General features: G+C 32.6%; 1 protein-coding gene across 9 annotated transcripts in view; it reads left to right on the top strand.

Annotated features, from left to right (window-relative positions):
* The window catches only part of CSNK1G3 (casein kinase 1, gamma 3), a 101,751-nt gene that overhangs the window by 64,901 nt on the left and 15,666 nt on the right, over window positions 1–21,184 (top strand). For 3 of the 9 annotated variants that reach the window (XM_011987762.1, XM_011987764.1, XM_011987761.1), the window contains 5 exons: window positions 7,604–7,689; window positions 7,954–8,038; window positions 10,270–10,418; window positions 11,175–11,270; window positions 14,962–15,057. In XM_011987762.1, the coding sequence (XP_011843152.1) occupies window positions 7,604–7,689; window positions 7,954–8,038; window positions 10,270–10,418; window positions 11,175–11,270; window positions 14,962–15,057 (512 nt within the window). The remainder of the gene's footprint in view (window positions 1–7,603; window positions 7,690–7,953; window positions 8,039–10,269; window positions 10,419–11,174; window positions 11,271–14,961; window positions 15,058–21,184) is intronic. The other 6 variants (XM_011987765.1, XM_011987763.1, XM_011987766.1 and 3 more) reach the window with 3 other exon arrangements.

Below are 21,184 nucleotides of genomic sequence, written 5' to 3'. Positions count from 1 at the left end.
TAGTGTTGTCATATTGAATTATTTTTGTGTTACATCTGATCATGTGTCTACTTTTTAATATCTTTTTAAAGACTTTTGTCAGTTGCCTTGAACCTCATAATCTTCCTTTGGATGACTGTTTTTCCCTTTTATGTCTTCTCTTGTTGAAGTCATTTGATATTAAGTAAATAATGTCTATTTCTCTTTGATGAGTAGTCTTGAGATAAAAATCAAGTCTTTTATTTTTAAATTTTTATTTATTATTCAAGAATAAAAAAACTAGCATTCGAGGGATAAGTTGGGAGTTGCTTCGTAAGTGTTAGTAAAAACCTGTGTTCATAGAAGAATGATGTTTCAAGCTTCTAAGTGGTAAGTTCTCTGAATAGGAGAGAAGGAACCACATAATTACGGTGTTCTAAAAATGCCTTCTTTCTGTGCTGTCATTCTGTGGTGTGATTAATATAATTTAATTTCTGGGTTAATTGTCTCAATTTCTGAGGCCTGTTCTTTAAGCTGCTCACACAGCTTTTCTGCAGTTTAAAAACATGTATTTACATTTTGTCATTATATTTTAACAGTTTAAAATGTATTGTATAATTTCTTGTTAGAGTATAATGAACATAATTGATATTTTCTTGATGTTTCAGGGTATAGTTTTTTAATATGATTGCTATTATATAGCAATATTCTCAAGATCAGTTGGAGAAGGTTAGGATGGATATCTGTATTTAAATAAATTTGGAGAGAATTTTATTTATACTTTTTTTTTTTTTTTCTTGAGATGGAGTCTTGCTCTGTCACCCAGGCTGGAGTGCAGTGGCGCCATCTCTGCTCACTGCAAGTTGCGCCACCTCCCAGGGTAACGCCATTCTCCTGCCTCAGCCTCCCTAGAAGCTGGGACTACAGGCGCCCGCCACCACACCTGGCTAATTTTTTTGTATTTTTAGTGGAGACAGTGGTTTCACCGTGTTCGCCAGGATGGTCTCGATCTCCTGACCTCGTGATCCACCCGCCTCGGACTCCCAAAATGCTGGGATTACAGGCATGAGCCACCGCGTCCGGCCTTATTTATACTTTTTAATAGATTCTCTCTCTCTGTTTTTTTTTTTTTTTTTTTTTTGACTTTCACCTGTGTTTTCCCTTAATTTTTGATATTGTATGTAGTATAGCTACTGCTGGCAATACTTTGCTTTTCTCTACCTTTGGTTTACTTCTTTTGACCTTGTCACCAAACTTATTAGAATTATGTCTAAATTAAGAGAACTAGATTTCAGAACTTTAGGAATTAAGTGAATGCATGTACTGGGTTCAGTTGCACAGAAAACTTTTATTTCTAAGTTTTGTTTATATTACTAGATTCGGTGTTTAGTGAACTGTTGCTGTGTATTGTCTTGCATGATTGTGTTTTGTTCTTTTCCTTTTTAGGTTTGTGTTCTCCCTCTTTTTTTTTTTTTTTTTTTTTTCAAAATCCTTGTTATATAATTTTGAAAACAGAGCTCAATGAATCTTGAGGAAGATGTGTTTTTGTTTTTTTTTTTTAGGGTAGTGCCAACTAAAGTAACTTTTAATATTTAAGAAGGAAATATGAAGTGAACCTTTTACTTCCTTGTAGTAGATAATGTGTATCTTTTTTTTTTTACTTATAAGAAATGATTTAAACTTTCTTCAGGGAGAATTTTTGTTGTTTGAGCTGTCTTTTTTGTCTTCTCATGTCCCTACTTAGCTTAGCCAACATGTCTTTTGGCCTTATTGTTTTTCATTATGTTAGAAAATGCAGTAGTAAGTTTATTTTTGCAAATATATGCATGTGTCATAGAAAATTTCCTGTTTCTATGTGAAGCGTCGATAAATTTGAGTTAACGAAATAGGGAATATTTTTCTGTTGAAAATTGAATTGAAATTTCAATTGAAATGGAAACTGTGCTAGGCAAGTGAGTAATGAAATCAGATTTAAAAAAAGAAAAATAAATAATGTTGAGATATTAAGGGTAGAATTTTTAAATAGAAAAACATTGCAGAAGGTTTTCAGTCAACATTTGATTAAGTGATGAAATGCTTTCCAAAATTAAAGAAATGTAGACAACTGGGCTGAAATCTTGCCCTTCACTTATTAGGTACCTAGTTTTGAAGTAGTCACTTAATCTTTCTGAGCTTTACTTTCCTTATTTGGGATTACAAATAACTGTTTTCAGTGTAGCTGTAATTTTGAAAGATAGTGTATATAAAGCATGGACACGGACTCTTAATACGTGTTGATTATTTTGTATGGTACATATATTCCTGAAGAGGAAAATTTTAATTGACTGTGTACCTTTTTAAATTGGTTTCAAGACCTTTTTAAAAGAATCTTTAATGAAACCTATTGTAAAGAAAAATAATGACTTTCTGGTTTCCTTAGGTGCTCATGGCAAGAGTTCTTATAATGATTCTTGGCCTTGTGGAAAAACATTCGTTTTCAAACAGGCTTTTGTAGTTAAGTGCTTTAAAAAATATGAACAGGGTTTAATAAGGGCCAGATTACTGTTGGGAGATTTTTTTCATGTAAAAGAACTACTAAAGACCCTAGGGGGTGTTCCTGAGTTACTGTGTTTCAAAAAGAAAGCCTTCCTGTGATTTCTATAACTTACTACATGGTAATATTTATTTCCAGATATGTCATTTGGTGAAAGAACACAAAGAGAGGAATTATGAGGGTAAAGAGCATTTCAGACTTTCAGTAGTAGATTTATTTTACTAGCTAATATTTATGGCTTGAATTTTGAAATGCTTTGTGGGTTATGAGACTAATACTGTTCTCTGATAGAACCATGTAGACGAGATCACCTTATGACCATGGCTTATTAGCACTATGTGACTAAAGCTCCTCTTGGATAGAATTCAAAGAGGACTTGCCTTTTATATTGAGTTTCTCTCCTTAACAAAGTCTTACTGTAGGGCTCAGCATACTTTTACTTGTACTGTATTTTAAGTTTCTTAAACTATATGCATATAATATATGTCTTGCATATACACTGATAAATGTATCCCTACTGTACTGTATTTTAAGTTCTTTAAACTATATGCATATATAGTATATATATTATATGCATATAATATATGTCTTGCATATACATTGATAAATGTATCCCTACATATTTCGTGTTTTTTGATGCTGTTGTAAAGGTATTGGTTTTAAAATTCAATTTTCACTTACTCGTTGTGAGTATAGAAATCCAGTTGATTTTTATTTTTGTTTTGTAGAGACAGGGTCTTGCTCTGTTGCCCAGGCTGGAATGCAATGGTGCAACCATGGCTCCCTGCAGCCTCATCCTCCTAGGCTCAAGAAATCCTCCCACCTCAGCCTGCCTAGTAGCTGGGACTATAGGTGCATGCCAACACACCCAGTCACCAGCTAATTAAAAAAAAATTTTTTTTCGTAAAGTTGGGGTTTCTCTGTGTTGCTCAAGCTAGTGTTGAACTCCTGGTCTCAGGCTATCCTCCTGCCTCGACCTCCCCAAAGTGCTGAAATTACAGGTGTGAGCCACCGAGCCTGGCCCCAGTTGATTTTTATATATTAACCTTATATCCTGTAACCTTGCTAAAACTCACCTACTAGTTGTAATAGACCTTTTGTAGATTATTTAGGTTTTTCTACATATACAATCCCGTTGTCTGCAGAGAGCAATAGTTTTATTTCTTCATTTCCAATCTGAATATCTGTTAATTTTGTTTTCTTTGCTTCTTTGTACTGGCAAGAACTTCCAGTACAATACTGAATAGAAAGGGTAAGAGTGGATATCTTTGTTCGTTCCCGATCTTAGGAGTGACTTTTATCATTTAAGAATTATGTTAGTTGACATTTTTCATAGTTGTTGTCAGGATGAAGTTGCCCTGTAGTTCCTAGTTTGCTGAGAGTTTTTAAAAATCATTAATATATGTTGAATTTTGTCAAGTGCTTTTTCTGTATCTGAGATGATGACATGATTTATATTTTATTCTATTAATTTGGTGAATTATATTGATTGATTTTTAAAAGTTAAACCAAACCTACATTCCTAGGATGAGCCTTACTTAGTTATGAGGTATTATCTTTTTAAGGATTTCGTGTCTGTGTTTATGAGGAATATTTCTTGTAGTTTCCTTTAATTGTAATGTCTTTGTCTGTTGTTGGTAACAGGGTAATGCAGTGAGTTGGGAACTCTTCTAATCCCGAGTTTGTGTAGAATTGGTATTATTCTTGAACTGTTTAATAGGATTCAGTAGCGATGCTATCTGGATTGTATTTTGGGAAGTTTTTAAATAATAAATTTAATTTCTTTAATTGATGCAGAGCTGTTTACATTTTCTTCTTGAGGCAGTTTTAGTTATTAGTAGCTTTCAAGATATTTGTCCATTTCATATAAGTTGTTTAACTTATTGTATTGTTTCGTAGTACCCTTTTATCATTCTTTTAATATCTGTGGGATCTGTTCTGATGCCTCCTCTGTTTCTTCTGTTATTGGTAATTTGTGTTTCTTTCTTTTAGCCTGCTAAGAAGATTAATGATTTTATTGAGCTTTTGTTTTCATCGGTTTTCATTACTGATTGTCCATTGGTCATTCTCTGGTCATTGATTTCCTCATTTGTCATTATTTTGTCTTTCTGTTTATTTGGGGTGGTATTGATATGAAGGCAGATAAAGATAAGTTGGTCAGAATACAGAGTCTGAAATAGACTTATACATAGATGGTTGATTGAATTTTGAGAATGGTGCAAAAGCAACTTGAGGGGAAAGGATAGTTTTGCCGAGAAACTATACGAGAGTAGCTAGATATCAATTTGAAAAAAATAAATCTAAATCCTTACTCCACACGAAAAGCAAAAAAAAAAAAATTACTTCAAAATGAATAATAGGTTAAAATGTAGGAACCATAACTATAAAATTTCTAGAAGAAAAAACAAGAGAAGATCTTTGTGGTCCTGTGAGTAGAGATTTCCTAGATTGGACATCAAAAAGTATAAAAAATAAGAGGAAAAAAACCCTGATAAATTGGACTTCATCAAAATGTAAAATTTCTTTTAAACCTACTTTTAAGGAAACAAAAAAAATAGCAAACTGTTTTCTTGAAGGGAAAAGGCATTGGCAAAACATATCTGAAAATAACTTGTATCCAGAATATACAAGGAGCTATTACAACTGTTTAATAAGACAACCCAATTTATTAAATGGGCAAACGCATGAAATAAAGTTCAGCTTTAGTCACCAGTGAAATGCAAGTTCAGTCAGTTAATCCATACTTTGAAGTTTGCTTTTCTGAAAGGATTTATTACTGCTTATACTTCATAGCCACTAGCATGGCTAAAATTTAGAAGACCATACTAAAGGTTGGACAGGTTATGAAACAACTGAAACTCTCATACATTGCTGGTAGAAATGTGAAATGACACAATCCCTTTGGAAAACGGTATAGAAGGTTTTTATAAAGTTAAACCTATACTTACAACATCATGTTGCAATCCGCTTTCTAGATATTAACCCAACATAAATGAAAACCTATGTCAACATAGACTAGTACAAGAAGAATGTTCATAACAGCTTTATTCACAATAGCCCCGAACTGGAACCTACTCAAATGTCCGTCAACAGATGAATAAACACATTTTAATGTACTACTCAGCATTAAAAAGTAATGAGGTATAATTGTACATAACAACATGGATAAATCCTGAAAACTTAGTAGGTGAAAGAATTTGGACACAAATCTATACTGTATGATTCCATTCATGTGCACCTGTCTAATCTGTAGTGATGAAGGCAGATAAGTGGTTGCCTGAGGCTAATGGTATTGTGGGAGTTGGAGGAGAGTAATAGGCAAGAGACTTTAGGAAACCTTTTGGAGCATTAGAAATGCCTCTTGATTGTGGTGGTAGTTATGCAGGTGTGTGTGGTGTTAAAACTTATCAAACTATACCCTTAAGACTACCAGAATCTAATGAAGTAAAGTTTTTGTTATAAAAGTTGTAACATTTTTTTTCATATTCTCATCCCCACTTTCATTAGTGGATGTAGGGACTTTAAGGCCACTACTTATTTTGGAAAATTTGCTATTTTTAATAACGTATACTTATATTTTATAACAAAAAGTGCAAGAAATAAAAAAAAAACTCTCCATTATATCACATTTTTAGCTTGTGAAATGGCAAGTTGAAATCTTTTCTCTAGCCTTCCAGTCTCGTAGCCTTAGTGACTACCAATTTTGATGTATACTTCTTCAACTTGCAGTCTGGTGGAAGTATATATATGGATTAAATAAAAGCAAACATAGTATCTTTAAATCATAACAAGTGTTATTAAAAACAAGTGTATTCATCTGTTTTCATGCTGCTGCTGCTGCTGCTGATAAACATATAGCTGAGACTGGGCAATTTACAAAAGAAAGAGGTTTAATGGACTTACAGTTCCACATGGCTGGGGAGGCCTCACAGTCATGGTGGAAGGCAAGGAGGAGCAAGTCACATATCATGTGGCTGGCAGCAGGCAAAGAGAGAGCTTGTGCAGGGAAACTCCTTATGAAACCATCAGGTCTCATAAGACTTATTCACTGTCATGAGAACAGCATGGGAAAAATCTGACCCCATGATTCAGTTACCTCCCACTGCGTCCCTCTCACAACACATGGGAATTCAAGATGAGATTTGGGTGTAAACACAGCCAAACCATATCAACAAGTGTAGAATGTTTACACAGTAAAAATCAGAACCTTTTCTGACCCTTCATCCTAGTTCAGATCCATACTTTCAAAGGTTTGCTTTTCTGAAAGCACTGAGTACTGCCTAAATAGTATGGTGGTTGATGTGGATACAACATCTTGCACATAAACAAACATCCTCTTATTAAAGTATTTTCTCATTGATAGTTAACATTTTGGTATTATTTTAAAATATCGAGAAATCTTAAGTATTTAACTTCAGTGACAGAAAAATTGAAATATCATTCAGTCAACAAATATTTATAAGCATCTCCCTGAGCCTTTGTCTGTGACCTTTATTCACGTATGTGCTAAATGACATTTTGTTACAACAACTTGAAAATGACAGTTGGTTAAGCAGTATTTTTGGTGATAGTGAAGGGGTTATTAAGGTTGGTATGTGTCAAACACAAGTTTTTCTTAAAATATATTAAACACAATACCCCATAATCATGTTTAATTTAATGGAGAATATTTATCATGGAAGTTTTGTGCTCATATAACTTTAGGAAATGCAGGGTTGAAAAAGTTAAACATTTTAAACTCTAGACTTCTCAGAAGTTTTAATATGTTACCTTCTGAATCTTTAAGACAGAGCTATAGTATATAGTGACTCTGATTGACCATGGAACTCTTTTCCCCTTGACCTGTACTTCCATGAATAGATATCTAAGCAGAAAAATAAATCTCTAACAGCATCTAAAAATTATAAAGGAATATTTTAAAGATGCACAATAATCTTAATGTAAAAACATTATATAGATATAATTTATCACTTATAGGTACTATATCTGTATTTTGTATTTATATGTTGAACTTTTGAAAATTAATTTATACATAATGAAAGAACAAACTCTCCATTCTTCCATCCTTAACTGTTAGAGAAAAGTGAAATTTATATTTCTTTTGTATTTCAGAACAAAGTAGAAGAGATGATTTAGAAGCTTTAGGTCATATGTTCATGTACTTTCTGAGAGGCAGTCTTCCTTGGCAAGGCTTAAAGGTAATTGTTTTTGTGTTTCTTTATTGTATTTCACGAAATATGAAGATATTAAAGTCCTCTCTTCCAAGTAAACAATTTTCATATTTTAACATTTTATTTTGTAAGTAGGCATCAGGGCTCACTGTGTTGCCCAGGCTGGTCTCAAACTCCTGGGCTCAAGCATTCCTTCTGCCTTGGCCTTCCAAAGCTCTGGGATTACAGGCTACCCCAGCTAAATAATTTTTAAATTACCACAGTCTCAAGATTTTTTTTTTTCTGTTTTAGGCTGACACATTAAAAGAGAGGTATCAGAAAATTGGAGATACAAAACGGGCTACACCAATAGAAGTATTATGTGAAAATTTTCCAGGTAATGAATAATGTGAGGTTGATGCATTATATACAGAAAACAAGAAATGCTAATTTTTATTGCTTAAGTTTATAAATTTTTTTTCTATGCTTTAAAAAAAAAAACAAACCAAAAATATGATTTAAAGGATGTCAGCATTTGATGCCGAACCCACAGGAACACTTTGTACCTTTGCTTTGCAAATGGTATTAATAGAAGAAAATCCTATCTGTTAATAGTGTTGATCAGTACCAGCTGAAGTAATATTTTCTTTAGTGATATACTTTTAATAAGTTAAAATTTTTGCTAAGAAATGCCAGTTACAAAGTTTTGGTATACAGTGTTAGTCATTTGGGTCTCAATGTCAAGCTCAAAGGAGGTATATGAAGTATGATTTGGTTTAGTTTTCAAATTAAACTTACTTAAATTAAGTAAGGCCAGTAAAACCTTACTGACCTCACTAGTTTTGTGCTAATTTTTTTTTTTTTTTGAGACGGAGTCTCGCTCTATCGCCCAAACTGGAGTGCAGTGGCCGGATCTCACCTCACTGCAAGCTCCACCTCCCAGGTTTACGCCATTCTCCTGTCTCAGCCACCCGAGTAGCTGGGACTACAGGCGCCCGCCACCTCGCCCGGCTGGTTTTTTTTTTTTTTTTAGTAAAGATGGGGTTTCACCGGGTTAGCCAGGATGGTCTCGATCTCCTGACCTCGTGATCCGCCCGTCTCGGCCTCCCAAAGTGCTGGGATTACAGGCTTGAGCCACCGCGCCCGGCCTTGTGCTAATTTTTTATTGGAGAGCTGTATGCATTTATGAAAATAATTTTGCTTTCAAGTAGATTTATGGCAACTCAAATTAAGCCAACAAAAATTTACTTAAGGTTTCTAAATCAATTAAGGACTAAGAATAACTTGTTAGTATATTAAAATAACAACTGTGATTTATTTGTGCAGCCACATTAAGTGAAAAGAGAACTAAATTTGAAGATAAAATACTGAATTCCTATCTCACTTTAGTATTCCCTGGTTCTCCTGTATAATGCTGGCATTATTAATGTAATAATGATATTATCATCAACATAACGAAAGTAGCTCTTTCTCAAGCTTGTTTATATTATTCATTGACAGCAAACTTTATATATTTTCCTTTCTTGCTGTAATATCTAGAAGTAGGTTTTTTAAAATATCGGTTAATAGTACTAGCAGTTTAGGTGTAGGCAGATAGGATAGTTGTCATTAAGGAAGCCTATATAAAAGTGGGAAAATGGGGTTGCCGAATTAAATTGGCCAGGTATTTAGCTAGAAAGTGGAATAGTGGGAGAGTCACCACATAAAGAAGGCCACTGCATACCACTTTTATTGCTTCATTGTGCTGGGTGTGATCTTTTTCCTACTGTCTGGGGCTGCCTGTGAATGCTAGGTGTAACTTACCATCTCTTACTGTAGTGATTTTCTGTGCCCTGTCGTGATGGTGAAATGCCCTGCTTTACTAATTGCTCACCATTTTGCCTATTGTTTTTTTTATATATATATATTTGTTTTTTTGTTTTTCTTTTCCTTCTGAAAAGTATTACCCTTAAAAATACTTATATCTAATACATTGGGAATTACAATAGCATGCAGAGATTTGTATATTGCCAAATAATTGTTAAATATCTGACTGGAAATTAAGAGAAGACTTACACTGTGCTCTTGTGTTATGTTTTTGAGATTTGTTTTAGCTTTCCTTTGTTAGCTTGATTGGTTAGAATACTGCTCAAAACCAAGGTTAGGAATTTGAATTCTCTGTTAGTTAGTTGGTATATGTCACTGATTTTAAAGGAAATCCAGCAGGCCAATACAGACGCTTTCATATAAATCAGTTCTCACCAGTATTTTAAAAAAAATTTTAAATTTGTAAACTGAATATGATGCTTTGTGATTAATCATGCATTATTAAACTGCTTATTCAACTTCTCATACTGCCAAATATTAAAAATAATCTTATAAAAATAAAAATTTTAGCTTTTCCTAATGAAATGAAGCAAAAATAGTGGTTGTTAAACTAAACCTCTCATTTTTCTTGTGTCTATATACCCTTCCTTCTTTTCCTCTTTTTTTATTTTGTTGTAATTTAACTTAGAAAAATTGAAATTGAAATATAATTTTGTTACTTTTCAAGTGTTTTTATATAATACAATGTGCTTTTAGATACTTAATTTTATTATTGAGTATTAAAGAAAAGAATAGTCCAGATAATTTTTATATTATTTCTAGAAGAAATGGCAACATATCTTCGTTATGTAAGAAGGCTAGATTTTTTTGAAAAACCAGACTATGACTACTTAAGAAAGCTTTTTACTGACTTGTTTGATCGAAAAGGATATATGTTTGATTATGAATATGACTGGATTGGTAAACAGTTGGTGAGTATTCTACATAATAAAATATTATTTATAGTATCTGTTGTCTTTTTAATAGTACAGTATCTTCAGTTGAAAAGAGTGGAGAACAAATAGTTATTTTAAAGGATTCATTTTATTGTTTTTTAAAGGACGTTTCTGCAGGTAGTACCGTACTAGTATTCTTTAAGTTTCTTAAAAGCCCTACATCTGGATTCTTTGCATTTTAGCATGAAGAGTTACTTTTAACTTCCATCCTGATTTAGTTCTTAATAACTTTTTGTGTAATATTCTCATGATTAATTTAATACTTTAATACCTTGATGAAAATTAAAATTTGTATAAGTCTCTTCAAGTCAAAATATTGGAAATAAGCAATTTTAATAGTTTTTAAAAATTCTTCTAATTTTCTTGAAAATTTATTCTATTTATACATTTGCTTTGGAAATGAGAGGCATAAACATACACATTTTTATCATTTTGATATGAAAATGTAACCTAAAAGTGATGGCAGCATTAGAAGATCTTTTGTAGATGTAAAAATAAGTACTTTATAAAGAATTTAAATATTTTAAAAACACTTTAAAAACTAGGTATATTCTCTTTGCTTTATCTTCTTAGCTTTAACAACCTATTTTGAGAATGATGCCTTTACTTAAAGCCTTAGTTTCTTTAACAGTCTTTTGTTTTTTCCTTAATTATTTTAAGCAGATAAATAAATGATTTTAAATAAGATTTCTGAAATAGAATGTATTGATACCAATTGTTACTGTATTGTAGCCTACTCCAGTGGGTGCAGTTCAGCAAGATCCTGCTCTGTCATCAAACAGAGAAGCACATCAACACAGAGATAAGATGCAACAATCCAAAAACCAGGTTTGCTGCCCTTTAGATATGAAATATCTTCCTTTCATGATTGAAACATACACTTTTTTCTTCAATAGATAAAACATACTGAAGGATTGAAAATACATATTTTTAATAGATAAACTATTTTCTCTTAATTTTCACTGTTTATTAGTTTAATAATAGCGTTAAAATGTTTAATCATAAATCCCTAATTAATGGTACAAATTAGTGTAAACTGAGCAATATTTGATATTCTGTTAGAATGGGAGTATTTGGATACCCTATTGGAATGAATTGTAATAGCACTTGATCTTTCTAACTGTAGTTTAGTTCAGTAAATTATTTATTGAATTTCTGCTATTGTAAAGCTACTGTTCTACACATTATAGAAATTCAGAAGTAAAGAAGAATGTATAACCTTTAAGAATGATTTTGTCACCAGTGACTAAAAGCAGTATTGTAGCTAAGAGCTCACTCAGTTCTCTAGAATCAGGCATACATGGATATGGTTTGACCCTGGGCAAATAAGTTAATCTCTCAAAGCCTCAGTTTCCTCATCTATAAAATGGAAATAATACATGTTAATTTATAGCATACAGTAAGCTTTCATTCAATCAAAACTCTGTGTCTGCTGTTACTGTTATCATTATTATTATAATAAATACGGAAATAACTATATTTAAAAAGAGAATAAGTTATATTACACGAAGCACTAATAAAGTGCCATGGAGGAGATCATATGTGGGGCTCTATGAAGATTTTATGGAAAAGGTAGCTTTTGACACAAACCCAGAGAATGAATGGAATTTTTAAAGGGAAATGAAGAAATAAGGGCATTTTGGGGAGAGTGAATAATATAAAATATGAAGCAGAAGTTTAAAAATAGAGAATTTGAGGAATAGCAAGCGGTTCAATTTGTTTGGAGCAGAGAGTAGGTAGAGATGGATTAGAGAGGGAGTAGAGAGTCAGTCTGAGATAAGGCATAGAAGTTGATCAAGTAGAGAGTTCATGTTTCCTGGCCAGGTAAAGGAATGGAAAGCTGTTGAAATTTTGGGCAGTGTTTTAATTTCTCTCTCTCTCTCTCTCTTTCTCTTTTTTTTTGGTAAGAAAGTTTTATTGAAGACATCTTTGACTTAAAAATTTTGCTATCACGCTGAGTTAAGGAGTGGCTAGAAATTTTCTGTTACAATCCTTTCTGGAGAAGGATAGTGTGCCATCCTTTTTTACTTTTATATTGTTTATCCCATCAAAGTTTAAGTGAAGATTAAAGATAAAAACAGGATGAAAATTAAAAGAAAGAACACCACTTGTTAAAAATCATAGCAAAATAAAATGCTACATTTTAAGGAGTGTTTAACAATATTATGCTGTAAATCATGGCCAATTTTAAAAGATTAATATTACATTTTTGACTTAGAAAAATTGGTACTATAAAGCATCTCATACATAAATTACTTCATATATAAATTAAAATTAGTTGACAGCTGGAGTGCTGTGAAAAGATTCTGTATAAAGAAAGAAATGGCTCAGAAGTTGAGACTTAGTATGTGTTTTATAAACCAGAGTTAATTCCTTGAATGTACTTGGAAGAAGATTAATATGGTATTCCTAGAAATTCTCTACTTGAGCTGTTAGGTATTATAATAAGTGAAATTCCTCTATTATTGAATTAAATTACAAATCTAATATTTTAGACTTTTAGTTTTCTACATGTTTCAGACATGTCTTGCTAACTAGATTGTAAGCTCACTGAGAGTGGGAACCATGTTTCATTTGTCCAGTCCTTGTTGCACTAAATGTAGGGTGTATATATGTGTGTGTGTGTGTATATATATGTATATGTATGTGTATATATGTATATGTATGTATATATGTATATATATGTATATATATAATTTGTAGGCAATTCTTTAGGATAGCCTTATATATTGAATTTGGGATGTGAATATACAGATTTTCATCATGATAGAAAAGTTGTATATCTAAAAATAACTCTTCTTAAATATCTCTAGACCACTAAGCAGCTTAAGTTCTACGAGAAACCCACAGTTCACAATCCCAGAGGAAGAAAGATTATTTCAAATGACTTAAACCTCGTAATTCCCCTAGACAAATGATAAATTTAAGTTGAGGGGATCCTGAAATTGTGGGGTACCTGTAATTATTTATTTTCAGGAGAGAATGTGTAGCTCTTACTATATTCTTAGAGAGTTGCACGACCCCAAAATATTGCTGATTGCCCTAGATATTTGTCTCAATTTTAGCATCATTTTTATTCTTTAATCTTTTCTAGACTTGACTTCATCTGATTGATTTTAACTTAAGCTACAAATCTGCTTAATTCTGGTTATGAGTTTGGAGGGTTTAATGAAAAGACATTATAGAACTATCATTGTTTTGATGACATACTTTATGCCACAGAGTATGTAATTTTGCAGTGTACAATTTAGGAAGCTTAGTGCCAGAACATTTATTCATGTGTCTACTTGAATTTTACATCTCTCCCCTTAAGGTTGCTTTGGCCAACAATATGCTGGAGGGTCCCTATACTCCAATATGCTTGGCACTTTGTGGCAAGATTTTCATGACTTTGTTTGAAAAAGAAAGAAAGAAAGAAAAGAGTACTGAAGGCTTTAGAATGTATTTAATTTTGGTAAGGAGCTGGGTAGTATTATTGGAAGAGCATTAGGCTCTGAGTTGGAATTCCTCTTGTACTCCTTGCTAGGTCTGTGACTGTAGGGAAGTGCTTAATGTCTCACTGTCTTCATCAGTAAAAGGGGATGATAATATTTACCTCAAAATACGATAAAATATAAAGCAGCTAATTCAGAACCACACATGTAATAAAGCTTAAGTAGTATATTCTTCTCCCTACTTTTTATTAGTGTTGTCCACATTTTCCTGAAACAGAAGTTGACCCCTATTAAGAAACTAGTCTTAATTTTACTGGTAGATTATGAATTTTACTGGTTTGTTATTGCCATGCAGATTTGCCAAGGGATCTAAAAACATCAAGAGTTTTCAGATTATTTCATAGACATGGATTCCTTAATTTGAACCAGATAAAAGGAGATCAAGGAAGCAAAGAGATTCATATGTATAGGATTATCACTTAGAAAAAAAAATGTTTGTTTTGTCATATTCTGATAGTATTCTGTATAGTGCTTCTCCCTTTTCAAAGAACTTTTCTGTTTTCTCATATTATTCTCACAATCAGAAATGGGGGACTAAGCAAGAGAGAAAATATTTTTAGAATCTCAGGTACAGTTATTTAAGGGCTATCATTTGTACCTTGCTAGAAATAGCTCCTCATCAGAAAACCAGTGATGACCTCTACTGTGTAAAAATATAGTGGGTGGGCTTCTAGTGTGCCCATGATTTATTTGGAGTTCTGTCTTGGTCATGGCATTTTTACCTTTCTGGTTCTTTGTTAGTTCATTTATAAAGCCAGAGGGTAGAGTCTGTGATTTCTAAGGTATTTTTACTTCTAAAATTTTATGGTTCTATTTTATTTTTATGTTGATCATTACACAATTTGACAACTTAGCTAAAATCACTCCACATTCTGTATACAAAGATAACTGCACCGTGATTCAGAATAGTAAGGGTATTTTAAATTTCCTTTTATACATTTGTTTTATATATTATGAGGATAAGATGTTTAACATATTGGGTTTTTCTTCTTCCATGCATGCCATATGCATTTAATAAATGGCAGTCGGCAGACCACAGGGCAGCTTGGGACTCCCAGCAGGCAAATCCCCACCATTTGAGAGCTCACCTTGCAGCAGACAGACATGGTGGCTCGGTACAGGTATTTTCTGATTTTTGCATGAGTGATTATTACCCAGATTTATACAACTAACCCTTTTTTTTGGAACTCATGGCATGATTTCATATCTTAATGGAAAATTTGTTGCTGAACTTCTCTAGCCATAATTCTATTCCTTTGTTATTTAAACAGAAAAGCCTAAATTAACGTGGTCTAGAAAGACCATCAGGAATACCAAGATTTTTCCTTTGTTCATTTTTGCAACTATATGCAACAGTATTTAAGTCATACAGGAGATTAGAAAAACAAACAGTATTATGCTTGAAATAGGTATTAAACTTGACTTTCCAATAATAAGATCAGTCTTTTTAATGCTTTAATTAATAGAACATTTTTGTATTTTTTCCCATTCATTGACTTTGCCTCCTTTAAACTTAATCAGTTAAATATCTTTTTTCATCCTTAGTACTCAGAATATACTTTCTGATTAATTGTTCAAATAAACATGACCCTAATTTTTATAATAGCATGTTTTGTTTGTACTTATAAAAAATATGAGATGGAAGTTTTGATGACAAATGTTTAATACTCCCGTCAATAAATTGTGTACCTTTTTAGATAAATTTAAAGCACTCCCTTATTTATGATTTCTTTTCACCTTTTTTATACACTTAGAGACAGCTACTTATATGTACTCAGCCCTCCATTGCCCCGTAAATTTTAATCATTTATGTATATTGTAGAAATAGGGAAAGATTGCTGCGTCTCGTATTGTCTTCTAAAACGTTAGTTTTAGGTAATCTAAAAGCTTAAAGTAAGTGAGATAACAAATGTTATCTCAGTACATTTCTATTTAGAATTTTTTTTATATTTTTATTTTTTCTTTACATATTTTCACCTGAATAATTTGCAATTTTATCAAATTTGCATTTTTCTTAATGTATATATTTAATCAACTGATTCTGTACTCTGGATTCTATTCTTTCTTGATTTGAATTCTAAAAATTAAATCTTATGAGCTCTCAAGTCTTTCTCACCATTAAATTTTAGAGGTAATTTAAATTATATAATCAAGTACTTTTGTAGACTTTTGTAGTTTATGGAATTTTCAGTAATGTGTGGTAGACTTATTTGAGTAGATCTATAAAAGTCTAGGGTGAAGGACTTAGAGGCAAGGGTATCTAAATTGTAAAAATTTTTATGACCTCAATTCATATAGTTAGAAAAGCTAACCAAGCAAATTATATTCTATTTGCATAACACAAACTATATTTTGTACATATCTATATATGTTCATATGTTTTTAAGTTTGTGTGTATGTGTGCAAGTGTTTTGCTCAGTGCAACAATTAAGGCACTATTAGAAAATTGTCCTACCATTTCTGTACCATTACCAGATTTATTTTCTTAGCCTCTTCTTACTTGTATGTGATTCCCTGAGGTGGCTCAAAGGGTCAATGAATTTCATTATTCACTCATTATTTCACTACTTCATGTTTATTGTTTCACATGTTTTCACAGAGGTGTTTGAACATTGCTCATTTCTCATTATTTCTTAGAGTTTTCAGCCTACTGAGACTACACTGGACTTCATCCTAATATTCAATAAGTGATCAACTTAATAGATTTCTAGTAATACATAAATACATAGGTAAAACAAAGAATAGTATTTTCATTGACTTCATGTATTTTATAATATTAACTGACACATGATATGATGGACTAATATGACAGCCTAAGTAGGATCATGCCTGAATCCTTCCCACTCCAAAATAAAGACGGAATTCATTTATAATTTATGTCCTGTACACTTTCAAAATTATTTGAAGATTTATGGTGTGACCCTTGTGTAATTGGACTAATGAAATTATAAATTAAAACATAATAAGACCAAAGAAAAGTACCTGAAATTTGAACTAATATTATTATAATTGAATACTATGTTTGATTCTAAATGAAGGCAGAAAGGGAAACAATATGTTCTATTAATATTACTCTCATTCTCTGATGGAGGAGAAATAGACAAAAAAACTTTTTAGTAATACAAAAGTATGAGAAGAATTTGCCTTGGGCTTCTTTGTGCAATGATCATTAAATCACCTGTTGAACAAACTTTCAAGCATTGGCTTTGTAGGAGAGGCAAAGACTTTATATGGCAATTAAATTATTCATAACAAACATACTAAGAGTATATCATCAGATAGATATTTTAGGAAAGACATTTCCATAATTAATAGGTAGCTGTCTGGTGTTGAAATGTGATACAGATTTAAGATATCCAGAAACAGAATCAACAGTTACTTAAAATGAGCCTTGGTAAAACTATGGCTTTCACTCCTCATCAGTGCAGTCTTTTCCTTGGAACTGATCTTTGCTGTCAGTGCAGCACTGAAAATCATTCCAAGCTGTTTAGAGTTGACATATAAGATGAAATCTCTTGCCATTTTTGACCTATGGAAAGATCCTCAGATATTTATTTCACATGTACTTTTAGTGGAAATTACCAGCAGAGTCTACATTTGAACTCCCCACCTTTCCAGAATTACTGTATAGCAGACCAGACATAGAGTTACCAAGTTGATGATGTTGCAGTTAAGATCCCAAGCTCTGCAGTCAGATTTGAGTTCAAATTCTGTGCCACGTTTATTTATTAGTAAATGAGGATTTTAACAATTCCTCTACCTTATGGTTTTGTTGTGAAAATTTTGAAGAGTAATTAGCATAGAGCTTGAGGCTTAGGAAATGTTAGATAAGTAGAATCTGTTGTTTTTGCAAATTAAGAAACTTGAGTAGTAGTTTTATTTTATTGATCTCTGGGAAGTGAAGTATTACAGGTATAGTCAAAAGAAAGCATTGATGAATGGGATTTTTCTAATTTTATCTCTTTAGTTCAATCATATTAAGTCAGTAGCTAAAAAGATACAGCTGTACATTCGATAAACTTTCTCCATTCACGAGAATAAGAGTAATATTCAAATATCTAAAAACTTTATTTTGTATCGGCCTGTGTTCTGGAAAACCCCAGGGGAATCAAGTGTGCCCCTCTTGGTTCTCTCTTAGAATCATTGGTAATAATAAATATGGCTGAGAAACTCAGACTTAACCACATTCAGTGTCTTGGCCATTCATTACTCAGCAAATAGCTAAGTGTTCGTTATATGCTAGGCTCTTCTAGGTTTTTTTGAATGAAAAGAAGTGTATAAAGACATGGTGCCTGTGTCCATAAAGAAGTCAGTGGAGAAGGCTGATGAACACGCAGGGTGATACGTGGAGATAGCACAGGGTACTAGGAGAATTGATAGGAAAAGCACCTAACCTGGATGAGTCAAGACTTTCTGGGGAAAGTGACATCTAAACTGAGACATAAAGAATCAGTGGGAGTTAATCAACTGAAGAAGATAGAAGGGGTCAAGAGAGGAGTATACCAGGCAGTGAAGACAGTATGAATAAGGTTGTGGCGAGAGAGACATATTGAGAAGCTGATTTAGTCAAGTTGGTGTGTGTTGAGAAATGAGACTGAGAAGGTATGCTGGAGGTAAATCACAAAGGATCTACCGGGTCTTGTTACTAAATTTGGCTTTATTCTGAGGATAATGGGTAGCCATAAGGGGATTGGGAGACCAAGTTTGATTAGTGTTTTCTAAAGATTGCTTTTGCTGGAGACTAGATTGAAAGGAGACAAGTCTAAATAAGGGATACAGCTGTCAAAAGTCTGTAGTTGAGGAAAAATATTGAGTAGTGGGGATAACAAGAAATGAAAGACTTTGAAAAGAATTAGAAGGTTGAGTTTAGTTGGGTATGGGCCTGAGGAAAAGTTCCGTTGTTACCCCTTTTTGATATGTTTCTACATGGCAAATCAAGATCCCCAAAATTAGGTTTTAAAATATACCACTGACAACAGATAGTAGTAATCTCTAATTCCATTTTAGCTGTGCTTTTCACTGTAGCACAAATCCATTGAGCTCAGTGCCAACTGAAAATCTGATCCTGTATAGAGGCAACTGTAAGCAAAGGTAAAAAGACAAATATTAAGGACACTGCTGAAAAATTGTTTACATGCTTGTACTATGTACATGTACTATGAATACCTCCTGATTGTTTGGAAATCTCTTATAGTTGTACAGTCTTTGGTTTGAATCTAACGAATAGTGTGACTCTGAGCACTTGGGAGAAAAAGGGGCAGAATTACAAATGGTGCATATATGTTGTGCAACCAGGCATTGTTGAGGAAAACGAAAGAATAACATTCATTGTTGTAATAAGCAGTCTGATCTTTCAGCCGATAAAGCATCAGAACAAATAAAAATACAGCTGGTGATAACGGAAAAGGATTAGGCAAATGTATCTTGAGATGATAATAAAACATACGTGATTAAAAGTCAAGAGGAATAGTAGATACCATTATCTCAATTACATTAATTGTGAATACTGACCTTTCTGAAACATTTCTAATACTAGTTTTAGTCTATAAAATATTTGAAAATGCAGTTATTAACAAGGAACAAAATCTAGTGACTATTACAATCACATCTTTCTATTCATAGTTTTCTGGGGTACTGAAATCTGCAAAAGAGAGGTTGTGGAAGGAGTATAGTTATATGCCTTTATTACATAAATTGTAGTTCATCTCCTTTGATCTAGTTTAGGAAATTCCTTATCTATTATCATTGGGGTAAATCAGTATTATGATTTTTTTTTTTTTTGCATTAATATTTACAGTAACATCTCTGAAGACTGGGATGATCAAGGAAAATAATTATCCTGAGTGGGAATTAATTGAAAATCCATTTTGGCTTATCTTTGTTGAAAGTTTGTGAGCATGTCACTGTGCTTTAGGGTCATCTTTTGCAATACCAAGAATACCAATTATGCCTTTAGTCTTTAGGATATGTAAAGAAGTTGGTTTCATATAGTATATGTATACTGTAACACAGGTTCAGGAAATTATTTGAAGTCACTCTTTTAACTATTAATATATCTCATTAGTGTGCTTTCTTATAGATGCCTTTTAAAAAAGCTGAATACATAAATGTATAATGTTTTAGAATTTCTAATAGATGATTGGATAGATGAGAATTTGGCTAATTAATATATTTGGTAAATTCATACATTGTATCAAGGCTCTACTTGGTAATCTTGCTTACAGGATATCAAATAGGAAGACAGGCGGGGCGTGGTGGCTTATGCCTGTAATCCCAGCACTTAGGGAGGCTGAGGCAGGTGATCACTTGAGGTCAGGAGTTCAAGATCAGCCTGGCCAACATGATGAAACCCCATCTCTTCTAAAAATACAAAAATTAGCCGGGCATGGTGGTGCACACCTGTAATCCCAGCTACTTGGGAGGCTGAGGTAGGCGAATCGCTTGAACCCGGGAGGCGGAGGTTGCAATGAGCCAAGATTGTGCCACTGCACTTCAGCCTGGGTGACAGAATGAGACGCCATCTCAAAAAAAAAAAAAAAAAAAAGGCAGTTAGGAAGACAGTAGTATAACTAATGTGTATGAATTCATTATATTTGGAAAGTACATTAATTGGCTTTTAAAAATCATTGACAATAAAGATACTACGTGTTATGTCTGTACTCTATAAAGTCTATAAGAATAACATCTTTTGGAATTGGATTTGTCAGGCATCTGTTAAGTTTACGATTATGTCTCAGACTTGCTTGTGAGCTCCTTCTCCAATATCCCTCTTAAATTCTGACAGTAAAACTGGAGTCTAGTTGCCTTTTTTTTTTTAATCTTCTTAAAATAAGAACCGTAGTAAGTTTCTTGTCAAATTGGGAATGTCAGAGGAAATTTTTTTTTAAGAACAACAGCAATCCTGTATAATGCCTGAATTATTTTTTGAAATGTCAAACCTCAGAATATCTGCCATTTTTATATACTTTTAAGAAATCAGCCTGATGTACACTAGTATTTCAGAGACTCATCTTCTAGTTCAAGTTATAATTCTAGAAATGTCACTTAAATAGAATTGTTCTTTAGAATTTGGCTTATAAAAAAAATTTGTACATATTTGATTGTTTTAGCCTTCCAGGAATATAATGATATATTATTTACAGTATTATATCTTCATTACTTCTTTGTAAAACCCTTTTGCAAAAAGGCACAAATTTTAAGTGAAAATACTTTTAATGCCATGATACAGTCTCAAGTCACTGGTGTTAA

This window comes from Mandrillus leucophaeus, unplaced genomic scaffold, assembly GCF_000951045.1.
Source record: "Mandrillus leucophaeus isolate KB7577 unplaced genomic scaffold, Mleu.le_1.0 Scaffold316, whole genome shotgun sequence".
Lineage (NCBI taxonomy): Eukaryota > Metazoa > Chordata > Mammalia > Primates > Cercopithecidae > Mandrillus > Mandrillus leucophaeus.
This window is presented reverse-complemented; position numbering and strand designations above follow the sequence as displayed.